Here is a 22,851-nt window from a genome sequence, read left to right on the forward strand (position 1 = left end):
AAGCGAGATGAGCGCCGCAACCCCAGAGTCGGCCACGACTGGACCTAATGGTCAGGGGTCCCTTTACCTTACCTTTACTACTACTACTACTACTAAATAACAACAGCTACTTATGGGGTTTTGAAAAAGTTGCAAAGAATTCAACAAAAACTTGCCAAAGCCTAGGCCAGTAGGTCTTCCAGAAGCATTATCCGGCCTTTTTTAAATTCAAATTGACTGTCAAGCAGTTAATTGATAGGTCAGAGTAATTCGCATACTGTAACTTGCCCCAAGCCTTTTGGATGGGATAGGACATAAAATCAAATACATACATAACATATACATTAGATGCTAAACGTTCTTACTAAGTATCTTCAAACCTGGCTAGAGACCCAGGTTCATTCCCCATCCATTCAAGGCTGTTGTGGGAATAAAATGAAAGATGATTTTGCATGCTATTCTGAGCTACCTCAATAAAGAATAGGATGCAAATGTGGTTTTTAATAAATACCATTCATTCATTTGGCCCACATTTAGCCCAGAACAACTACAAGTTTAATGAGGAAATGGGGACAACTCATGGGAAGTTGACTTTAAACAAATGAGTTAAAACCTTTCCCCATATTTCTTCCATTTATTTCTCATCAGATAAACAAAGCAACTTACAACTTTTGTGTTTCAGGCCATAACGTGTTCTGCAAGAGATGATCTTCCGTGGGAGGTTCTGGAAGATATTAATTGGTTTAGAACAAAGAGGTTTTTTTCCTCATACTGCCCCCCCCTCCCTTTCATCTGCTCCCTTAATTTACATAACAAAATTCCCAAGAACAGCATTTTAACATGTTGCATACCTGTAAGACTACAAGGCTGAAAGTAATTTTCATGATACTGGCTGGAAGCGTTACTAAGTTTTTCTTCCTCTTCAGTTGTCTGGGCTGCTGTATCTTCAGCTGTAAAAGAGGCATATTTTAGAGTCCGAAAGTAACATGCCAATCAAGGAATGGTTAACAAAATACTGAACAGAAAAGAACAATTCTGCTTTCAGTTTAAATTATCTAAAAGAATATTTGGTCCATAATCCAATTATGTTTGGATAGAAAGGTTAGCAAATTTTACAAGGCAAGGTAAACTATTTGGGCCTCATGACACAACTCCTGGCAGGACCTAGAGAAAGCAGAAAGAAGCTGGTATGGCGTTCTCCTGAGATCACCCCATAACTCATCTTCTTGGTCAGCTTTCTACAGACTTTTCTGCCTTATACAGTGGTGCCCTGCAAGACGAATGCCTCGCAAAATGAAAAATGCGCAAGACGAATTTCCCTATGGGCTTGCTTCGCAAGACGAAAACGTCTTGCGAGTTTGTTCGCTTTTTTCCTAAAGCCGCTTGAAGAGGCGCAGTTGCGACGGACCATGCTTCGCAAGACGAAAAACATCGCAAGACGAAAAGACTCACGAAAAGAATTAATTTCATCTTGCGAGGCACCACTGTACTTTTCCCAGCTGCAACTCAGCATTTGGCAAAGTGGGCCATTACCTACAGAATTTAGTCTCCAGATGCCATCAAATTTTTTTTTTTGCTTTTGTTAGATATCCCTGCCAATCTGAGCTCCCTCAACTGACTTCTGTAGGAAATGAAGTTTGCAATTTCATAACAATTGCACTAAATTTATTAATCAAGAAGATTTGTTCAAAAAAAGGGAAAGCTTAAAATATACACTCTATTGAATAGTTTTACCCAGCCATCAAGTATGGGTGTGAGCCATGAAGCGTGGCATACGGAGACTTTAACCAGTGGCATCCGATTAAGTTTTCAGGGAAACGTATGTTACCAGATCTGAACAACATAGAAACATACAGCACCCAAGACATCCAGGCACATCTCCTGCCATCTTGACACCAACAGCAGGGTGGGCAACGCATTGAAATAACAGGGCAGTAATTTAACTGCATAAAATGAATTCTTGAAAGGAATTAGGGACAACAGCTCATGAATTCTGGTATGACACAGCAGACTATGCATAGGCTTATCACAGTACTGGGTAACTGACAAATGTCCTAACAGAAAGAAGTGATATACTGGGATAAGAACCGCAATCTAAAAACCCTATCTAGCATGCTGGGGGGAGGGGGCGTTGTACAAGATGAAGCAGAGGGCTCCCTCTGCCCAGCCCAAAACAGCTCCGCCAGTCTTTGCCACAAAATGACAGCAGTGGCACACCTCTGGCACACCTCCCCGTTCATCTTACCAAACATACAGCCAGGAGGACTTCCGCCAGAGGTAGCCCATTGAAAGCCCCCCAAACAGGGCATTCCAGGAGCAGGCAGAGGGGAGCCTAACCAGCCTAGCATCCAGAGCCAGCCCAACTACAGTCACTTGACTCCAGGCTAACATAGAGTGGAGCAGTGTTTTGTCTGCTCACCCCATACACCCCCCAAGCTTCTATCCCCGCTGGCATGAGTGGTGGGCTTGCAGAAGCAGCAGTGGCTACATCATTCTGTCTTGGCCCACTGCTGCCTGGACGAAGGTTAGGACTGCTCTTCCAGTGTTGTTTTTGTTGACAAAATAGCTTCAATCATATCTCTTTAGAGACAAGAGCCAGCCAATTCCTGGTTTTTTTAAGCTACCTTACACCCTGTCAGAATATTTGTCCATCTAGCCCAATATTATCTTGTCCTCTGAATGGCAGAAACTAGTCTCCAATGTCTTAATACTCTTTCCCACCAGTTACTATCTGATCCCAGAAAGGAAATGTTTCCAAATTCCTCCAAATGGCTAGGCTAGACTTAGCAACTTCCCAGAATTCAAACCAAGGCTAAATAAGGTCCAGCCACCTAGTGCCTCTCATCAATCTAAACAACACAAATCTTATTAAAAACAACAAGCACAAACATTTTATTAGTCACATATGAGTATATATGTGTGTATATACACACATAGGTGTAGATAGAGAATGATTTGCAAATCACACAGACAACGCACAACTCTTACTTTGAAAGACAGCCTTATTGGACAGCCCCAAGGCTGGCACAGTAGCTCCTTCTGGAAGATCAATCATTTGCTAAAGAGAAAAAAGAAAAGTTATGTAGAAGTTAGCTGGGTGTTTGCTTTCCTTGGGTGGAGTTACTCATATAAGCTTTGAAATTTCTTGATGGTCCTTCTTTAGTGTACTTTCAGCCTGACCTTTCATGACGTAAAAACTCAAGCTTGGTAATACATAATGCCCAATACATTCCTATGAGTAGGAAAATACCAATCCGAAACTGTTAAAACTTAAAACTGCATGCTTCAACTTTATAGATGAAAGTACCAACACAATTCTGGCTCCCCTGTGAGCCAACTACCATAGTTCCAGGCCTCGTGTCTTTTAGTCTGTATTTCTCAAAGACTCAAAGGAGGAACCGTAGCTTGGCTGTAAACAATTCACATAGCGAAGATCTCCAGTTAATGGATCTCCGGTAAGAGCTCACACACTTTAAAAGAAAGTAAAAACACACTTACTCCACTCTTTAGTTCCTCCAGAGATATACCAGAAATGCTGCTGAAGTTTTCCATAAAATTCCTGGGTGCAGTAAATACTCGAAGCACCTTCTCATCTGCTCCAGACACAAACTGGAATCGGCCAGTCATTGCTAAACACTGCATGTCATATCCATGGACCTGGGGTCTTGCTATTTCATGCCATGATGCCTAGTAAAGGGACCAGTGACATATAAGTATGTAAGTATTGTCAGCTATAGGAAAGAAGCACTGAAGAATTGAGAACATTTAGCCTCAGTCCATTCTAAGTACAGTGGTGCCCCGCAAGACGAACGCCTCGCAAGACGGAAAACCCGCTAGACGAAAGGGTTTTCCGTTTTGGAGGCACTTCGCAAAATGAATTTCCCTATGGGCTTGCTTCGCAAGACGAAAATGTCTTGCGAGTTCCTGCGGGGTTTTTTCCCTTTCCCCCCCTTTTCCTAAGCGGCTAAGCCGCTTATCAGCTGATCCGCTGATAAGCCACTTAACAGCTGATCGCTAAAAGCCGCTAAACCGCTAATAGCGCTAATCCGCTAAGCTGTCAATGGGCTTGCTTCGCAAGATGAAAAAAACGCTATACGAAGAGCCTCACGGAACGGATTAATTTCGTCTTGCGAGGCACCACTGTAGTCAATTTTGCTGAAAATGGACATTCAGCCCATTCCCCAGAAAAAGCATCCTTGCCCTCGACTTAGTCCTCACTGGAAATGCTAGGGATCTCTTCACACTTATGAGCAATGGAGAAAAGATTGCTCTAATTTTTATCAAGGCTGCAGGAAAGCATCTCTGCCAAAAGTTGAACAGGTATCCCGAAGTTAAGTCTTAGCCCTCCACTTACTGGTTCTAAATTTCTCTTTAATATATTTTATTCCTCTAAAGGAAACAGAACAGAGCAAGGGGATGCTGCATAAACAATGACACAATTAGCAGGAAGTCTGCAAAAAGCAAGATATGATTTTTGAAATGCTCCTTTTAGTGCAAGAACTGGACATTTTTAGACATCCGCAATACTGTAATATCATAGTAGCAAACTACAGATCAGTGTGCAGCGTAAATTGTTTTTGAGAAATTAGAGACGAGCCATTGTTCAAGTTTCACATTTTGTGACCTATTGACTTACAGATGATTTCGCAAGCTTGTAGAAAAGATAAAATAAATAAATACCTCTGTTTTGTTCTCCCTTTTCCATGGAGCAAAGATTCTTGTAGTTTGGTCAGAACCAACAGAGATGATGAATTCTCCTTCTGGATCCCACATCACATCTTGCACGGCATCGAAATGCCCTGAAATAACCACTTCTGGAGCCCATTCTCTCTATTAAATCAAGACCACAAATATTATATAAAATGTGAACGAGCTATCTGTTAAATATAGAGATCTCACTATAAATGAAGCGCACAGCTAAGAAGAAAAGAATTAGCACTGGGGGGCGGGGGGTGTCAGCAGATCTGCTAACGGCAGCTAATAGTCCGATGAAGGATGAGAGTAAAGTATTACAAGGTTGGGAACCACATTTCCTTGGAGACCAATAATGGACAGAGCCAAATGTCTAACTAATCCAGAAGAAAAACTGCCCTGCCTCAATTTTCACAATGACCATCTCAAATTAGAATTCCCAATTTTAGGTCCACTCAAAAGCAAACACCACTAGGTTACATGGGCTGACTCTAAAATGAGTATACAAAGGATTATTATATTTACAATAGACCAATATAGCTACTGTTCTGAGAAAGCAAGAAAAGGGCATTCCTTTTGAACTTTAGCATGCTATTCACAAACACACAGCAGAAGTCTGAGCTGTAAAAACAGTGGCGAGGAGTAGGGAATAATAGCACGCGCACACACACACACACACCCCCCTAATCAATTTATTTTTATCCAATAAAATATTGCCTTTTCCAATTGTTCTGATGCTACATAGGGGGGGAACGGGGGGCTTTTAAAAGCCAGGAAAAATAAGGAGGAAACAAACAGGAACCAAGGAACTTTGATGGGCTTCAAGCCACATAAAATGAGGTCATGGTCATAGGCATACCTTGCTGGTTACAATGAAGGGGATCTTTGGCCGAGTTTTCATACATTTGAAAATGCTACATATATTGAAGGCAGCATGATCCTCTCTTCCAATAGCATTTTACCCACCCACCTCATACCTACTAAGAGCTAGCCTGGAAATGGCATGCGCATTTCGCAAGCAGAAGGTCTCAGGTTTGGTCCTGTCATCTACAGTTAAAAGGCTGGGAAAGGTTTGTCTGTCTCACAGATCTTGGAAAGATACTGCTGTGGGGTAGACCAGAGTGGGCCAGATGGACTGACTCAGCACAAAGCAATGTATCATTCATATATGTGTGTGTGTGTGTGTGTGTGTGTACGTACACACACACACACACACACACACACATACACACACACGATGTTTACTACCCACAGAGCCCAAAAGGCACACCCCAGTGATCCCATCAGATTTAATCTTATTTGCTACTAATTGTGGTAGAAAATTAAGAAGATCAATGCTTTAGCTTAAATGAGGTGTTCAGAATAGATATCCAATCTAGTGTATCTTTTGAGCACAAAGCCACGGCTTCCTATACAACAAGAGTCTGTGAACATTTTCTTCTCTAGCAACATAAATAAATTCTCTTGCCTTGTTTGCTGAAGTCTGTTTCCAAAGATGCAGCGCTCCGTGGAAAGCATGAGCAAGAATCATTGAGCCATCTGGGCTGAAGTGACAGTCAAAAAACCCCAGAGTATTTCCACCCACTTCTCCTACTCGGACCTTTTTTGAAAAATTGAACACAAAATACATGAGCCAGCCGCCAGTCAATCTGCTCATTGATAGCTAAAGACTTAATCCTAAACAAAATAACAAAACTTTATCTACAGTTAGAATTACACCCAAAAGAGAAGTTAAAAGAACGCAGTTACAGCAGCATTAATGTGCTATTGATCTTACAAAATTAAGAAACCATTAGTTCAGGGTCTAGCACACACCTGTTATATGTACAAACAACACAGAAAAATAGATTCAACCCCCCCCCCCCATATTTATCACCAATATATCTTAATTTTAAAAATGGTTTGATATGTTTATTTGCCAAGTTCACAGGCAGTCTGCAATAAAAATATAACATTCCAAGGTGAAATGACGATTATTGGCTTAGCTGGCTTAAATTCTTTTTTTAGACAAATTCATAAAAATCAGTATTTATTATCCGTAACAGCTAAAGTGAACCTCCATGTACTGGTGCAGGGTACTAGATGCTGGGAACATCTGGTTTATTAAAAAGAAAAACACCAAGTTTCCAGCATAAGGCAAGTACTTAAGTTTCAGTTCAAATCCATCTGTAGGCAGACAGGCTGGACGGGTTTCAAATGTGTGTGGCCTCTTTGCTGCAAGCCCAGCCCCCTCCCTGCCCTCATATGAACACAGAAGTCTTTACTGCTTTTAAGAATCAGTTTTTGTGGTTCTAAATACAGCAGAATGTTGCTTGTTTACTCTTCCACTGAAGGAACAGCCTGCTACAATTACAATACTTTCCACTTGAATTCTTTTTAGGCTTGGATATGACCTCATTTTCCCTTTACTTAATTTCTAAAGCCGCAGGGGGTGGGGGTGGGCAGAGAAAGCAAGAGAGGAAAATGTATAAAACATGCCTACCTGTTCCAACCACACCCCAGATTCATCATCTGGAGCCCAGAGGATCACAGTTTTGTCCATTGAAGCAGACAACAACCTCATTGGCTGTTCCATCCTGCCATCTACAGTGCAAGGAGAAAATTTATCTTTGTGGAAGATGCTAGCATGCTCTTTTGCGTCTCACATATTGTATTCGGGATAGCAAAGGTAAGATAATTCTACAAAGGCATGCTGCAGAACAAACTGTGTTGGGCTGAAGAGGAGAGAAATGTGTAGTTGCAATTTACAGTATTCCAAGAAGGGTGCTGTCAGGGAACTGACATCGGAGCCAGAAGTGGAGGCAGGGCTCCCAAGCGATGCCGGAGAAGGGACAAGCAGGGAGAGAGGGGACTCATCGGCTGCGGAAGGAAATCAGCGTAACACCAGGGATAAAGGGGGGCGGATGGGGGAATCGGAGAGAGGGCTCCAGGACTCTTCGCTGGAGACCAGCGGGGAGAGCACAGGTCCTCCGCTACCCACACCCACCCTGCGCAGAAGACTTCCGCGCAGGGAAAGTAGGCATAGACTTGGCGTCAAAGAACTGCTTTGCTGGAAGAAGTTCAAGAAACGCCCACTGACGGATTCTGCTAGCGACTGAACAGCCACGAAGTGAAGGGCTGTCCAGCCAGGAAAGGTTTAACCAGGCTACCTAGCCAGGAGTGGCGGCAACTTACGCACGAGCAACCCCATATAACCATTACAGGTGCAGATTGGATAGTAGGTGCCGTAGTAATTGTCTACCGCCCCTGCTTTAAAAGGGAATGTTTGCAGGTGGTTCTGGGTCCATACATTTCAAATTGCACAAATTCAGTTCCAATCACAAGAGAAAACATTACACCCAGAAGTGCCAAGTGGAGTCACTATTTGGAAATGCAGCACTTGGTGAATCATTGGTTGTTAACTGGCGACTCGTGACACATTAAGTGGTAAATCATAGGTTGAGATGAACCTTAAGGCAGGCTGCACTGGCAAAGCAATGGCGATTTTCCAAAAGAATCAGCATTTGTGATTCTAAATGTCACTGAATGTTGCTATTTTCAATAGAAGAAAAGGGAAAGAGAGAAAGACAAATCTGGATGCATATTTTAAAAGGCAAAGAAAAAAGGAGCCCCCTTGTCAGTGTTAGTGGCTCCTTGATCTGAAAAGGCTGGTGGTCACTGTAATTATTGCAATGATTCAGCAACTGGCAATGTTAGGGTTGGAGCAACCCTAAGGACAGACAGTGCAGAATAACCAAAATCCATACCCAGGCAGAATCAGGACTAAAGGAAAAAGTTAATGAGCTACAGGCAGAATCAATATCATTTCCTGCAATTCCCAGCCTCTACTCCACATCACCAGCTGCCACACTGGGATGGGAAAATGCACAACACAGAGATAAGGTATGGGAGAAGTCATTATGGGTGTTCCATTACCCACAGCAATCCAGTGTTCTTCGCCATGTCTAGCTGTCCCCCAGTTTACGGCTCACATACTTCTTACCTTTGGGAAAGGAAGGCTGCCAGTGAACAGCATATACCCAGTTTTCATGTCCAGCTAACACAGAGTCCAGAGTAACAGCAAAAGATGCATCTGAACCTACCACAGAGCAAAAAAGATAATAAAAATCTTCAAAGCTTATATCTATAAAAGAACCAAGGACATAGTCAAGATTACTGGTGTATGAAACCAGCTAACATCCCCATAAGGTAAATTCACAAAGTAACTCCACTACATTCCCTGAAATCCGTTAGATGCAAATAACAAAACCTGGACCATTCCGTTCCTGTCATTGATGTGAGTCTTGCATATGGCAGGGGAGGTTCTTCTCAAACCTTATCTTATTTGTCTCTTTTAGCTGCTTTCCAATGGTTTCAGCTGTTTCAAACAGAATGTTACTTTGTGTGCATTGTGTGTGTGTGTGTGTGTTTTATTTGCACACCACCCTGGGATCTCATGGGAGGAAGGATGGTTTAGAAGTATAGCAAACAAACTACAGTTTTGCATAGAAAAGCAAGGACAGTATGGAGTTATGCTATAGGTACGCGGGTGGCGCTGTGGGTTAAACCACAGAGCCTAGGGCTTGCCAATCAGAAGGTTGGTGGTTCGAATGCCCGCGACGGAGTGAGCTCCCGTTGCTCGGTCCCTGTTTCTGCCAACCTAGCAGTTCGAAAGCACATCAAAAGTGCAAGTAGATAAATAGGTACTGCTCCAGCGGGAAGGTAAACAGCATTTCCATGCGCTGCTCTGGTTCGCCAGAAGCTGCTTAGTCATGCTGGCCGCATGACCCGGAAGCTGTACGCTGGCTCCCTTGGCCAATAAAGCAAGATGAGCGCCGCAACCCCAGAGTCGTCTGCGACTGGACCTAATGGTCAGGGGTCCTTTTACCTTTACCTTTATGGAGTTATGCTAACAAACTGTCAAGAAGCACCCAGCCATAGTGTGGATAGTTGGCACAACAAATAGATTCCACAACAAAATGTGAAAGCCTAAGTACGACTTCACATGTCTCTGAACACCTTCAGAAGTTTGTTTGGGAAGTCAGATAGGGTGGTATAGCGTCACATCTGCAAATCCTGGGTTCTGAATGCAGGTACGCCTCTCAAACATACACAAAATGTAGCCTCCTATTGATAATGGAGATATGTGCAAACAAACTCGTTTCCATTCACAAATATGTCTCACTAGGGTGAGCTGATGCAATATATTTCTCTGTGCAATTTCTGTACTCTACTGCTGACTTGGCTATGCAGTAGGAAAGGTTAAATCCCTGCCCAGGAACAGGAACGGATGATGTAACAGGAGTGGGCTGAAGTTTATGAGGTTAGCTGAAATAAAGCACGCAGAAACGCCTCTCTTGGCCCTTTGGATGGTATAGTCATACAGCATGAGTTCAGTGAATAATTCTCAGGAAAGGAGAATTTGAAACTCAAGAATGGCAAACCAGGACTTATGTCCACATGTGGTGGAGGTGTAAATATGTAAAAGAAATTTGGAAAAGGGTGTTTAAGGAGATAACAGAAATCGCTGGGTTAAAGCTGACCAAAAGTCCAGAGGTAGCATTATTATCAATTTACGAGTCGGTGGAAAGTTCGCAGGCTATGAAGGACTTGCTCACAGATTTATTGACAGCTGCACGAGTTATTATAACTAGGAATTGGATGTATACAGAGTTTATTTAAAAGAACATTGCAAAAATATAAATCTGTTGGCAGGTCTGGATTGACATTCTGCGTGTAATAGAATAATCTTATAAAACCAATGCAATTGAAACAACGTAGAGGAGACAAAGTTTAGTGCACAGATAAAGAATGTAATCTGTGAACCACAATGGGGGGACCAGAGGTGATGTTGAATCCAACTAAAATTGTTACATACAACAAGCACCAACTATGGTATGATTGTTTATTTTTCTTTTTGTTTAATGTTGATTACTTACGTTACACAGTTTTTAAAACCAATAAAGTATATATATTTTTTAAAGGAAGTGGAAGGAGCAAGATGAATATAAAGAGGTGTTGGATATAGCTATTAATGATAAATTAACATGTGCTATTAAGGTAAGATGGGGAATATGTAGGAGAAATGATTTTGAGGAGATATGGAAGGTATTTGTAGAATTTGTACTGTTAAAATGGAAAGGGGTCAAACTATTGCAAGAGGTGTTGAAATTTTGGGAGATTGGATATTGACAATGGAATGGTCTTGTGGGTGGGGTTCACATTTTTATTCTTATTTATTCTTATTTTGTCAAAATAAAACATAAAATAAAAATAATGGCAAACCTCAGGTTCTACACTTTCATTTAACCCTACTGACAACAATTGCATACTGCCTCAGAAAAAGCAACAGCTATTCATAGAGACTAACCATTGTCATTTTTCACGGTGAAAATGTTCTCCTTCAGCCTTATGGTTTCCTCATCTTGGGCTTCCACAAGCAATGAAGTTGCATGCATCTTCCAGATCCTTATCAGACAATCCTGGGAACAGCTTGCCAAGAAGAGATCTCCGTCTTTTGCAAAATTAAATAAATGAAAATCAGGAAGATTTTAAAGATGGGAAGTTCATTGCCCAGGGAAATCAGTATTGCCATGAGCAAGTTGCTAACGAATACCAAAATAAAATACTTTGCTGTAGAGCATGTCAGCACCATTCAGTGTGGAGAGGGATAAATATCACACTGTCATATTAGCTACAATACTGAAGAAATGCCTCACATAATCTAAGGAAAGCTCTGTAGGTTGGAATACGTACTTGAATCTAGGTTGGAATAGTTTGGCAAAATCACCTGTTTGTGGAAAGATAGTGCTACGTGGTTTCTCAGGGTGGGATTCAGTATCTTCTAAGATTCTCTATTTCTAACATGTACTACACAGAGCAAAGCTGTAAGTTATGGGCAAGGTTACATACATGCTAAGATTCCACAGGGGTGGAGGAATCATATTATTATATGCTGCCTTAGAGGTTTTTAATTTGATCCAACACATGTAACTATTATTAATATTGACTTTTTCAGTTGTTATCCTTGAGAAATGTAGAAAATAACAGGATATATTTATCCGAAAGTCTTCAACTTACACAACCCTTTAAAAATTAGGTAAGGAACCAAATGCTATATAATACTGTTTTATAAAGTATTTTCATGTAATATTTGATACTTCCAGCTGATGAAGGTGAATACATCAAAACAGGGCCCTGTCCTGGTTTCTAATCCATAATTGACTTCTGATTTCTGCTCAGTGACTGAAATTAAGACCTCCACGACGAATATGGACTAACATGAATTTATCTCCACTCATAAACTCTTATCTCTAATTCTGTAATGAATTATTGTGTTATACATATTTTTATGAGTTTGAGTTTGTAATCTCTGTTAGAGTTTATAATCTCTATTTGAGTTTGAGTTTGTAATCCTTGTCAGAATACATACTTTTGAATGGATTAGTTTTTGTTACTATTGACTATTGATTTGCGAGTAGGGACTACTCCCACTACTGAAACTTACATTGGCTTGAGTTCTTGGTGTGCTCTTTTCTCGAGATTCCACAGGGGAACAGAAAAACTGGAGAGTGTAGAAGTGGGCATAAAATCCAGTTTCCCTAGAACAGGGGTCAGCAAACTTGTCCACTGGTGGGCTGGATCGCCCGCGTGTGGGAGCGTGCACCCACGCCCACCGCCCTTTCCCCGCTGGCTTTCGGAGCCATGGCGGGGGGGGGGGCGGGGAGGCATCTGCGGCTTCCTATTGGCTGCAGGAAGCCGTGGCTGCGTCCCGGAAGTCAGTGCCCATGCGGCGCAACCAGCGCAGCACGCCAGTTTAGCTCCTCATAGGGACTGACCGAGCAGGCGGTTTAACGACCCCCTTAGGCCGTATCTGGCCCATGGGCCGTAGTTTGCTGAACCCTACCCTAGAACCTCATTTATAAGATGCAAGTGTTGAGGCCTTGATTCTTCTAGGCCAAGCACCTGCATTGGAAAACACAATTGTCCCTCTTTGTTTCAACAAAGGCTGAACTCTAGGAAGCAGGCTACTCCAGACTGAAAGGACAATTCCTTTACTTCATTATCCAAAATGGAACACTTGCCTATTACATTATATAGTCGAATCCTCTGAAATTATCTTTCCCTATTAGCAACGTCGCCTTCAAAATGTGGAGAAGAAAATTCATGCCAGCGGAATTATAAAAATAAACATCTAACTATAGTGTTAAAAATTACAGCACTCTCGTTATCAAGTTCTGCCATCCTACTTGTTTCTGAACGCTGCCCCGCTGGGTCTCAAATACTATGTTTGCATATATGAAAGGGGGATTAAAACCATCTCAGATGCTTGGCTTTTCCTAGTAATCTTTCTCTATATGGCACATTAGATTATTAAAAATGCCTTGCTGCATGCTCTACCTACCGCAAACTGCCCATTCAACCCCTCTTATCCAGTCTTCATGGCCATGGAGCAGCAAAGTCTTCTGAAACTGAAACAAACCAGTGTCCTTATATAGCACAAATATCTGTATTTTGATGCTCCGCATTACAGCCTGAGGGTTCTCCTGGATTCAGCTTTGTTGCTATGAGCTCAAACAGCACAGGGTGCCTTTTGGCAGCCTCAGCTGGTTCACCGGCGAGGTCAGAGTCAGCCATGCCCTGGTAACCTCTCTCGAATGGATTACTGTAATGCATTATACATCGGGCTTAATTTGAAGATTATTCAGAAGCTTCAGCTGGTACAGAATGTAGCGGCCCAGATTCTGACAGGCAGAGCTTATTTGAGATAGCTCCAATGGCAGCCTCTCCAATCCAAATTTGATTCAAAGTGATTTGGGGACCTGAAGGAGTACCTTCTCAGATTGTTAGCTGAGGGTTTTCTCTCTGTTCCCTCTTCATTTAAACAGGAGACAATCACAAAGAGGACCATTTTGAACTTGTAGGATGCCTTTCCCCAGCAAGGTTGCGTTCTTTCAGGTGCCAGGCAAACCTGTAAGCTTTTAAAGCTTGCTGTCTTATACTCATTTACCTAGAAGTAAACTTTGAGAAGGGATGCGGGTGGAGCTGTGGTCTAAACCACTGAGCCTAGGGCTTGCCGATCAGAAGGTCGGCGGTTTGAATCCCCGCGACGAGGTGAGCTCCAGTTGTTCGGTCCCAGCTCTTGCCCACCTAGCAGTTTGAAAGCACGTCAAAGTGCAAATAGATAAATAGGTACCGCTCCAGCGGGATGGTAAACGGCATTACCGTGCACTGCTTTGGTTTCGTCAGAAGCAGCTTAGTCATGCTGGCCACATGACCCAGAAGCTGTCTGCGGACAAACACCGGCTCCCTCGGCCTATAGAGCGAGATGAGCGTCGCAACCCCAGAGTAGTTTGCGACTGGACCCAACAGTCAGGGGTACCTTTACCTTTAAACTTTATTGAACACATTGGAACTTACTTCTGAGTAAATGTGTATAGTGTTGCACTGTTTGGCATTTAAAAGTATATTTTTGAAGGCATTTTGATATTTTTAATTCTGTAAACCACACTGAAGCCAAATTCAATGAAGGGTGGTGTATAACTCATTGGAATAAATAGGCACATCGGTCACCCATGAATTGGCAGGCATGCTGAACAATTCCACACACACAACCTGTCTATGATGAATGCTAGCACAGATGTCAATTAACATCAAATGTGAACTGGAAGGAACACACCTAAACCCAAAACACATTATTTGTCTAAGCTCAAAATCCTCCGAATAGAATGGAATATAAACAAATTAAAAGTCATTTTGAAAATTCAATATAAAGGCGCACCACAGCAATATTTGTAAACACTTCTCCCATGTATTCAACTTCATTTTTCGTACCTTCATTTTCTTCCCACAAAATCACGGTCACAACAAAACACCAAAAAAATGACATACTATTCATGGGATAGGAGACAGAAGCAATAGTTACCTGTCCATCCTGCTGCACATATAAATGAATTTTGCAGTCATCCCCACCGCAAGCCAGTACCGGTACTGAAATGGCAAAGCAGTCAGTCAAAACCTGCTGTTTCATTATTATTATTTTAAACAGAAAAATAAAATGGACACAAGGGAGTACACCACATTTACTAAAGGAAGAAGAGAGCGAGAAAGAGAGGGAAGGAGGGAGAGAAGGAGCCTAAGGCTGCAATCCTATGCCAAAGTACCAGGAAGCCAGCACACCTTGAATGCTCTGGGACTTACTTCTATGGGTGTGTTACACAGTTCCAGGACTATAAAAAAAACCTCATAATCTGTAGAATATCCAGTGCTGGAGTAGTTATAATTTCACAAATTTCAAAAAGAAGGAATTAAGCTGCTCTCCACACTGCTAAAAGTCAAATTACAAAATTTTCTGCCTTCCTATATTATGCTCCTGCACTAATGTATCTATTTACCCTAGGGCAGAGGATGGCTTTCTGGGTCTCCATAAACAGCACCATGAAACACATGCTGAGCCTGGGATGAAGATAATATATCAGGATTGTCTATGCATCATTCCAGTGTTTTGGAAATCCAACTCCTATGAACAGAATCACTGCTTTATATGCATGCAACCCACATAATCCCAGTACTAAAAGGTGAACACAACAGGTGAATGGCAACTCCTAATTGATCCTGACACAACACCAATAACTTCCCAACATATTCACTTCCACTTCAGCAATCACCTGCTCATCTGCAAAGAGTTAATTTCATAGGTATTTTCTCAAAAAAGGATAATGTATAGATATTGACTTATAAATACAATAGAACTTAGAAGCAGACATTTGCTACTAAAGACATGGGTCAAAGGGAACTTTAAAACGCATCATTCTGACAAGTCTGATAATCCCAAAAGTCAGTATTGATTTTGGCATCAGGCATGGTGGATACAATTACAAGCATCCAGCTGAGCTGAATTTATTTGAATGGGCTCTCTCCCAGACCCTGCACCACACTCAATTTGCAGCAAACATGGGGATACTTGGTTGCAACCATAAAGGAGGTACCATTTTCCAATAAAACACACAACATCTGGGGCAGATGTCCCTCCTCTCTGTTCCATCCTTCCATCCAGCAGTGACGAGGTAAAGGAGGGGTGTGAACAAACCTAAAACTCCTGCATCACTGAGAGGCCATCATTTAAAGACACACCAAACAATAAATTGTTTTGTTACCATAACACCATTAATGTGCATGGTGCTTTAACAGAGTAATAACCAAAAGGGCAGGGGCCTGTCCCAAGGCACTTGCAACCTAACATTCAACACATGGGAGACAACAGAGAGAAGGGAGGAAGGTGAAAACAAACGGAGGGAGAATATTCAGCGTTTAGGGATAGAATCATAGCTCAGATGACTGACTATGCAATTTTTGCTTGCATTTATTCTCAAAACACTGAATAGAAAGCTGAAAGTGGAAAAGTAACATTCACTATCTCCTTTGATATATTTACCAATAAATGTAGTGCACACAAGAAAGAAAGAAAATATCCTCTAAACATATTGAGCAACATGGCAAAGAAAGCAGTACTGAAGTCAAATTAGTGTCAAGTCACACTGGTGTGGGTGGGTGTGAAAATGGGAACTCACAGGAGCAGATATTAGGAGCCCAGTACTGCACTTTTGAAATATACTTTAAAACAAAATGTTTGAGTCAGTCTTCGAAATTTGCTGCCATCCATCAACTACATCGATTAAAATGCTTAAAACACCAGTTAAGCATCCCTTTAAATGATTAAACAGTTTCACAGACACACTTACTGTTGCTGTCTGGCAAGAAGGACAAAGAAACATCCATAACAAATCCATTTCCAAATAGCAGCGTCTGAAGACATTTAACTGAGAGGGAGAGAGAGAAAGAATAGTTTTGCACACCAGCAGTCAACATGACAGCCAATGTAGAACCAAAGAGATAAGCTGCTAATTACAGCTACAAAGAATTAAAACTCACCCAAGATTAACCTAAAGGATTATACATCATAAAGAAATGCAACAGAGAAACTGACTCAGGTATAGAAAAACTGATAAGGAGAGGTTACAGCAGATCAGAACGAAAGAATTCACACTGACCTTGGCACATTGAGAGGTGGTTCCTCATCTCAGTGGGACAAAATTCATCTACCGTATTTTTCGCCCTATAGGACGCACTTTTTCCCCTCCAAAAATGAAGGGGAAATGTGTGTGCGTCCTATGGGGCGAATGCAGGCTTTCGCTGAAGCCTGGAGAGCGAGAGGGGTCGGTGCGCACCGACCCCTCTCGCTCTCCAGGCTTCGGGGACCTCTCCGCAAGCAGCGGGAGTGCTCCCGCTGCTTGCGGAGAGTTGCCTGCATGCCGAAGCCTGCGCGCGCTGAGATCAGCGCGTCCAGGCTTCGCGGACCTCTCCGCAAGCAGCAGGAGCCAGCGCTGGGCTCCCACAGCTTGCAGAGAGTTGCCTGTTTGGGGGCTGGGGTCGGGGGAAGCTCGGGCCTCCCCCGTCCCAGCCCCGCGCCTGGGGGGGGAAAAATAATTTTTTTCCCTTTATTTCCCCCCCCCCCAAAAAAAACTAGGTGCGCCTTATGGGACGGTGCGTCCTATAGGGCGAAAAATACTGTACTTCCCTTATTATAGGAAACAATTTTAAGGAATCATGCATTGTGGCAAGTAGCAAGGCAAGTGACGTAAAGGTTCGGCATAACACAACATAGCTATCGCCTTTGCCCTTTCTTTGTCAAGATGTATAGCTTGTGGGAATCCCTTGCAGATGACTAAAGTGCCTGGAGACAGACAGGTCATGGACCCACAGCAGTGACTAGAGGAGGAATGACTGCTGGGAGGAGCACAGCGGGAAGAAATGCCATGGTGCATGTGCAGCAGCACAACCGGACACCTTCATCTGCCCCAGCTGCAACAAAACATGTCTCTCCCATGTCTGCCTTTACAGCGACAGCAGGCACTGTAACTTTCCAACTCTTCCATTGTCACCCAGGGCAGATGAATGTCGATAACATCAGATATTGAAAGTACTTAAGGTCTGAGCCTTATTCAGGTGTTCAATACTGAGTGTCCTGAATGCTTGAAGAGGCTCTCTAGAATATACAAGCAGCCTGTCTCCTAGATACTGAGGCACATACCAGCCATGACTCCTAACTTGACCTGCCTAAAGTGGGGCATTCATGTATGGAGGTACACACACACAAATAGGGCTCCAGGAGGGATCTGGGGTTTTTTTTTTTTGTTCAGGCTATGGGTCCAGAATTCCATTTCAATATCAGCTACCCAGAAGCTCACAGGTACAGCACAAAAGTAATTGCCATCCCCTATGGCTTATCCTCAATCTCTAGCACTTAAAGGTACAGTGGTACCTCGGGTTACATACGCTTCAGGTTACACACTCCACTAAGCCAGAAATAGTGCTTCAGGTTAAGAACTTTGCTTCAGGATAAGAACAGAAATTGGGCTCTAGCGGCGCGGCAGCAGCAGGAGGCCCCATTAGCTAAAATGGTGCTTCGGGTTAAGAACAGTTTCAGGTTAAGAACGGACGTACAGAACAAATTAAGTACTTAACCCGAGGTACCACTGTATATCGTTTCTATTAGCTATCATGGCTAATAATCATTAACAGACCTATCCCCCCCCCCCCCGGAATTTGCACAACATTAATTTGTCCTCCAAGTTGATGAAAGTATGGCTATGATTTGTGTTTGTTCAGCACGCCTATTTATAATTGAGACCTTCTGTTCTAACATATCCTGAATACTTTCCTAACTTTGACTATCCACTGGACTGCCACCTTTCTGCTATTTTAAGTGTTTTTATATCATTCTTCAGTTATATTCCCAGCTAACTTTACAAAAAGAAAACAGACACACCAAAAACTGTTTTAAAAAATGCATTTTTGCTAGCTAGACAACTGGTGGCTATTTGAAACCAGTGTATTCCAACTGGAAGAATTCAGATTCTCCTAAAGATATGGATACATATCACTAAACTTTGCTACATGAATGTGACTTCTTGAAAGAATCTGTTCACAAAGCACAATAGAGAAAGTTACCTTCTGTTCCTTGTTTGGACCAGATTCGCACAGTAGAGTCAGAAGCCGCAGAAGCTAAAAGTATATTTAACTCTCCTGCAGATTCATTCCTCATGTATACAGCATCCAAAGAGCAAACTGCTTCAGAGTGGCCTTCAAGATGAGTGCAGTTCACAAGCTAAACAGAATATTATAAGATTACACAAAGGAAGGACAAGAACCTTGAAGTCCAAATCAAGCTGCCATGCAAAGTGTGCAGTTTTCAGAACTGTGCTAAAAATTGTAACGGAAGTGAAATACAAAAGCTTTAGTTGAGGACACTGGTAAGCAAATTACATTGCTCTCATTTTTGTCCAGGGCATTAGAAAATATGCACTTTATACAACATTCTATTTGTAATCTACGCTGTTCTGTGTTCTAATAAAAATTAGAACTCTGTTAAGTTCACAAAAAGCAACATCACTGGGTTTTTCCATCCATTTTCTAAAGCTACTTTAAATGGCTTGGTATATGACAAAATAGTAATAATTAAGGTTCAAACTAAATTGAACACAACAGAAAAGCATTCAGGCAGAATAGAAAACAACTGAAGGGTAATATTGATGAAAATAATTTTATTCCAAATGCTATCAGAAGGGTCATTTAATTTCACCTCCTGTATAGCACAGGGCAAATCCAATTTGTTTTCTGTGAAGTCTTCCAGGTTCCATTTAGTTTAAGCATTTCTTTTTATAAGAGAGTCTAATCTCACTTTAAAAAACTATAAGCACTTGACTATACCAGTTCACTTAGCCTTCTGTTTCACCAGCTAATAACACTTTTACAGTTAAGTACATGAAGTGCTTGGCAATCATTGGGATTGTGGACATACCAGCCGTTTTTCCTGGAATATATCCTCAAAACAGCAGGCACAGCTTATACCCCATCCTAATAGTATTTCTGATTAGGGATCTACTTCTAGGTGCTTTTCCAGGCAAGGTGGTACCTCATTAAAGAGGCATGTACGTCCACTGCCAGCACATTGCCTTCTTCAGTCTGTAGATCAGCTCAAGATAGTGAGACTTCGGGGTGCCATTTCATATTCAAGATACAGTCACAAGAACATTTATGGTTGTGGAAGAGATTCGACCACACTGCCTTCAGATTTCCAAGGAAGCATCCCAGCAATTTGTTTGCTCACAAAGAATTCCTGTATTTCAGCAAAGGAATTTACCTTGCCAGGTGGATCAAAAGTTGTCTACTACAAAGAAATAAGACTCATGTGGATACAGCCTTGATTATTCCTCACCCCTCACTGTTACAGAGAACCAAGACTGAACGTCACTGAGATGTGCACTTGCATCAGACAGGTGATCCATGGTGATATATGGCTGGATAGAAACTCTCTCAAACCCTCTTGTAATATCACCGGTTTCTTATTCTATGTTGTCATGAAAAGCTATTTTTTCTTTCTTTCTTTATATAGGTAAATTATAGTGACAAAGGAAATCTCATTCACAATGAAGTAACATTGTAATACTGTATGTCGTCTTTGCTATATCAGGTACTAGGCTCAAGAAGAGAAGAAGAAGAAGAGGAGGAGTTTGGATTTGATATCCCGCTTTATCACTACCTGAAGGAGTCTCAAAGCGGCTAACATTCTCCTTTCCCTTCCTCCCCCACAACAAACACTCTGTAAGGTGAGTGGGGCTGAGAGACTTCAAAGAAGTGTGACTGGCCCAAGGTCACCCAGCAGCTGCATGTGGAGGAGCGGGGAAGCGAACCCGGTTCCCCAGATTACGAGTCCACCGCTCTTAACCACTACACCACACTGGCTCTCTCCGGTTCAGGAGAGAAGAAGGAATTATCTCATTATAAAGAAAAAGAACACCACAGGTATTGCAAATTTGTGTTGGGTCAAAACGTAGCATTGGTATATCATGATAGAAATTAGAACCTTTGGATCTCCAGATGTTGTTGAACTACAACTCCCATCATCCCTGGCCACTGGCCATACTTACTAGGGCTGATGGGCGTTATAGTCCAGCAACATCTGATATAAATTCTCAGCCTTAAGTATTTCTGGGTGGCACTAATTGTCCAGTCTGTGGCAGGTGAAAACTTGAAAAGACAGGGCAAATCGGATTGGTGAATTTGTGAAGTGTGTGTAATTAAATATGATACAGTAAACAGGACGGGAGCAAATCTTTTCTTACAAGATGATGTAAGACCTCAGGCTTGGCAGAAGTGGGCAGAGGATGAGGAAAGAAACACCAGCTGCAGCTCACTGCCTGACTTTCAACCCAGAAATCACTATTTAAAGAGCACTGCTGCTGCAGCCCTTTTGCTCGAAGATGCTCACTGGTGTTTTTCCTCAGTCAGTCAGGAGCAAAGAGATGAGTGAGCCCAGCAAATCCTCCTCCGTAATCCTCCCTAGTAGCCCTATCAGCCTTAAAGCCTTTGTTTGGACAAGAGGGCAAGCCAGACTCCAGCTTGTTTTGCCTGTAGTGTGGCAGAAGCAGAGGAGAAGCACTGCAGAAACTTTTTAAGCAGCATGTGTGGCTTGTTTATGTCAAGCCATAATTTATTTTAAACTATGGTTTAATTGGCAGGCCCCTGAGTTAAACAGAGCTGTGGCATTAAGGCCGAGTACTAGGCATGTATCACGCCTAAATAACCACAATTTCTTCTCTGCTAGGGCAGTGTATTTCTGAGTTTCCTTGTTAAGCACAAAATATGTCATTGACTGCAAAATTCAGCTTCCTTGGAATCTCTGGTATCATTTTAGTAAACATATGTTTGAAGGCCATAATTCAGCAAATATAAGCATTTAAGTTTGTACTGTAAACAATGGATGACAAAACCTAAGAATCCAGAGAGATAACTAAATACAATTTTAGTGGGATGGGCTTCCAGAATTGATATACCTTCAGTCTTCCAAAAGACAGCATACATGGGAAATGTTACATAATACAAGCACATTTGTTCAATTGTGCATAATGTAAACAGACCACAGAATTCTGTTTTGTTTACAGTGCAATCCAAAGCAAGTTTCCTTGGAAGAAAGTCCCACTTTACACCAAGTACTACACAACACATACAATGGCAGATCATGGAACAGATCTCTTTTGCTTTCATTGTGATGCTCTTAAATTTTGAATCCAGATTACTAGCAACGAATTTGTTGCAGTATAGAATTGCTTAGTATAATTGTTACAGTGGAAAGAATGGAAAGATTCAGAAGTCGTTCTAGTTTTCATTTTTTAAGGGGGGAAATCATGCTTACAATTGTTTTATTCTCTCATATCACAATCGTTCTACATACCTTCTCATTTTGTGTTTCCCAAAGAATAAGTAGTTTGTCAGACCCTCCAGAAATTAATTCTGTTTCGTAAGCTGTGAAGGGGGAGGAGGGGAGAGGGAGAGAAAGGTCGAACAATGGAAAAGTTGAATAATTCTGATTCAAGATGACTTTTGGTTTGTTTCAGTGGCAATTCTTCCCAAAGGTGAAAATCTGCAAATAGATTATTTTTTTAAAAAGCAGACATACACACACACTCTGATGTCTGTAATAATAGTTTCAATTTCTTCCTAGGTCCCATCTTTCCAACAGAGGAGAAAATAGAGACACTTGCAACTCCACAAACAGACTCTCCTTTACTTTACTAGGAATTCACCTGAATTTGTGGTTATCATCAAGCACCAGGTCTCATGTAATTGTAAATTCTCAATTCCCTACATTTACATTATACATAACTTTTCATTTTCACAGTTATCCTCACATTTTTAAGACTATAATCTTTAAAGAACCTCTTTCATTTCAGGAGTGTTTAGCTCTATTTAGCACTCTTTTAAGCTGCATTTTTGTTTTGCAAATGGCAATATGCACAACGGAACTAGAACTGTAAAATGTTAAAGAGGCCTTACTTTAGGCACCATTATACATTATACTTTGTGCCTTTCCTCCTCAACTTTAAAACTGGGTGCACAGATTAAGCTGATGTTTTAACTTGAAATACAGAATTGTGTCCTGAACATGTTTCAAATTCTCTTGGGATATCTCTATGCTCAAGAGACAATCCCCCCCCAAACTAAAGTACTCACTTTGTTTGGTCACCTAGGACTACATGGTCTTAAGATATTATAAAGAACATAACATAACATAAAACACCACTGGCCATGCTAGCAGACAGCTGGACTCCTTGCCCTGTACTGTATACTGTATCTTGAAAA

At 41.8% G+C, this 22,851-nt stretch overlaps 1 protein-coding gene across 1 annotated transcript in view; it reads right to left on the bottom strand.

Annotated features, from left to right (window-relative positions):
- ELP2 (elongator acetyltransferase complex subunit 2) overlaps positions 1-22,851 on the bottom strand; it is a 44,769-nt gene that overhangs the window by 19,230 nt on the left and 2,688 nt on the right. Inside the window, 14 exon segments of the mRNA XM_081920039.1 lie at positions 646-703; positions 831-929; positions 2,968-3,037; positions 3,478-3,666; positions 4,660-4,809; positions 6,140-6,271; positions 7,154-7,254; positions 8,654-8,749; positions 11,021-11,164; positions 13,055-13,121; positions 14,576-14,640; positions 16,392-16,469; positions 18,661-18,817; positions 21,944-22,014. Of these exon segments, the coding sequence (XP_081776165.1) occupies positions 646-703; positions 831-929; positions 2,968-3,037; positions 3,478-3,666; positions 4,660-4,809; positions 6,140-6,271; positions 7,154-7,254; positions 8,654-8,749; positions 11,021-11,164; positions 13,055-13,121; positions 14,576-14,640; positions 16,392-16,469; positions 18,661-18,817; positions 21,944-22,014 (1,477 nt within the window).

Source organism: Podarcis melisellensis (genome assembly GCF_964234715.1).
Source record: "Podarcis melisellensis genome assembly, chromosome: 7".
In the NCBI taxonomy this organism is placed as follows: domain Eukaryota; kingdom Metazoa; phylum Chordata; class Lepidosauria; order Squamata; family Lacertidae; genus Podarcis; species Podarcis melisellensis.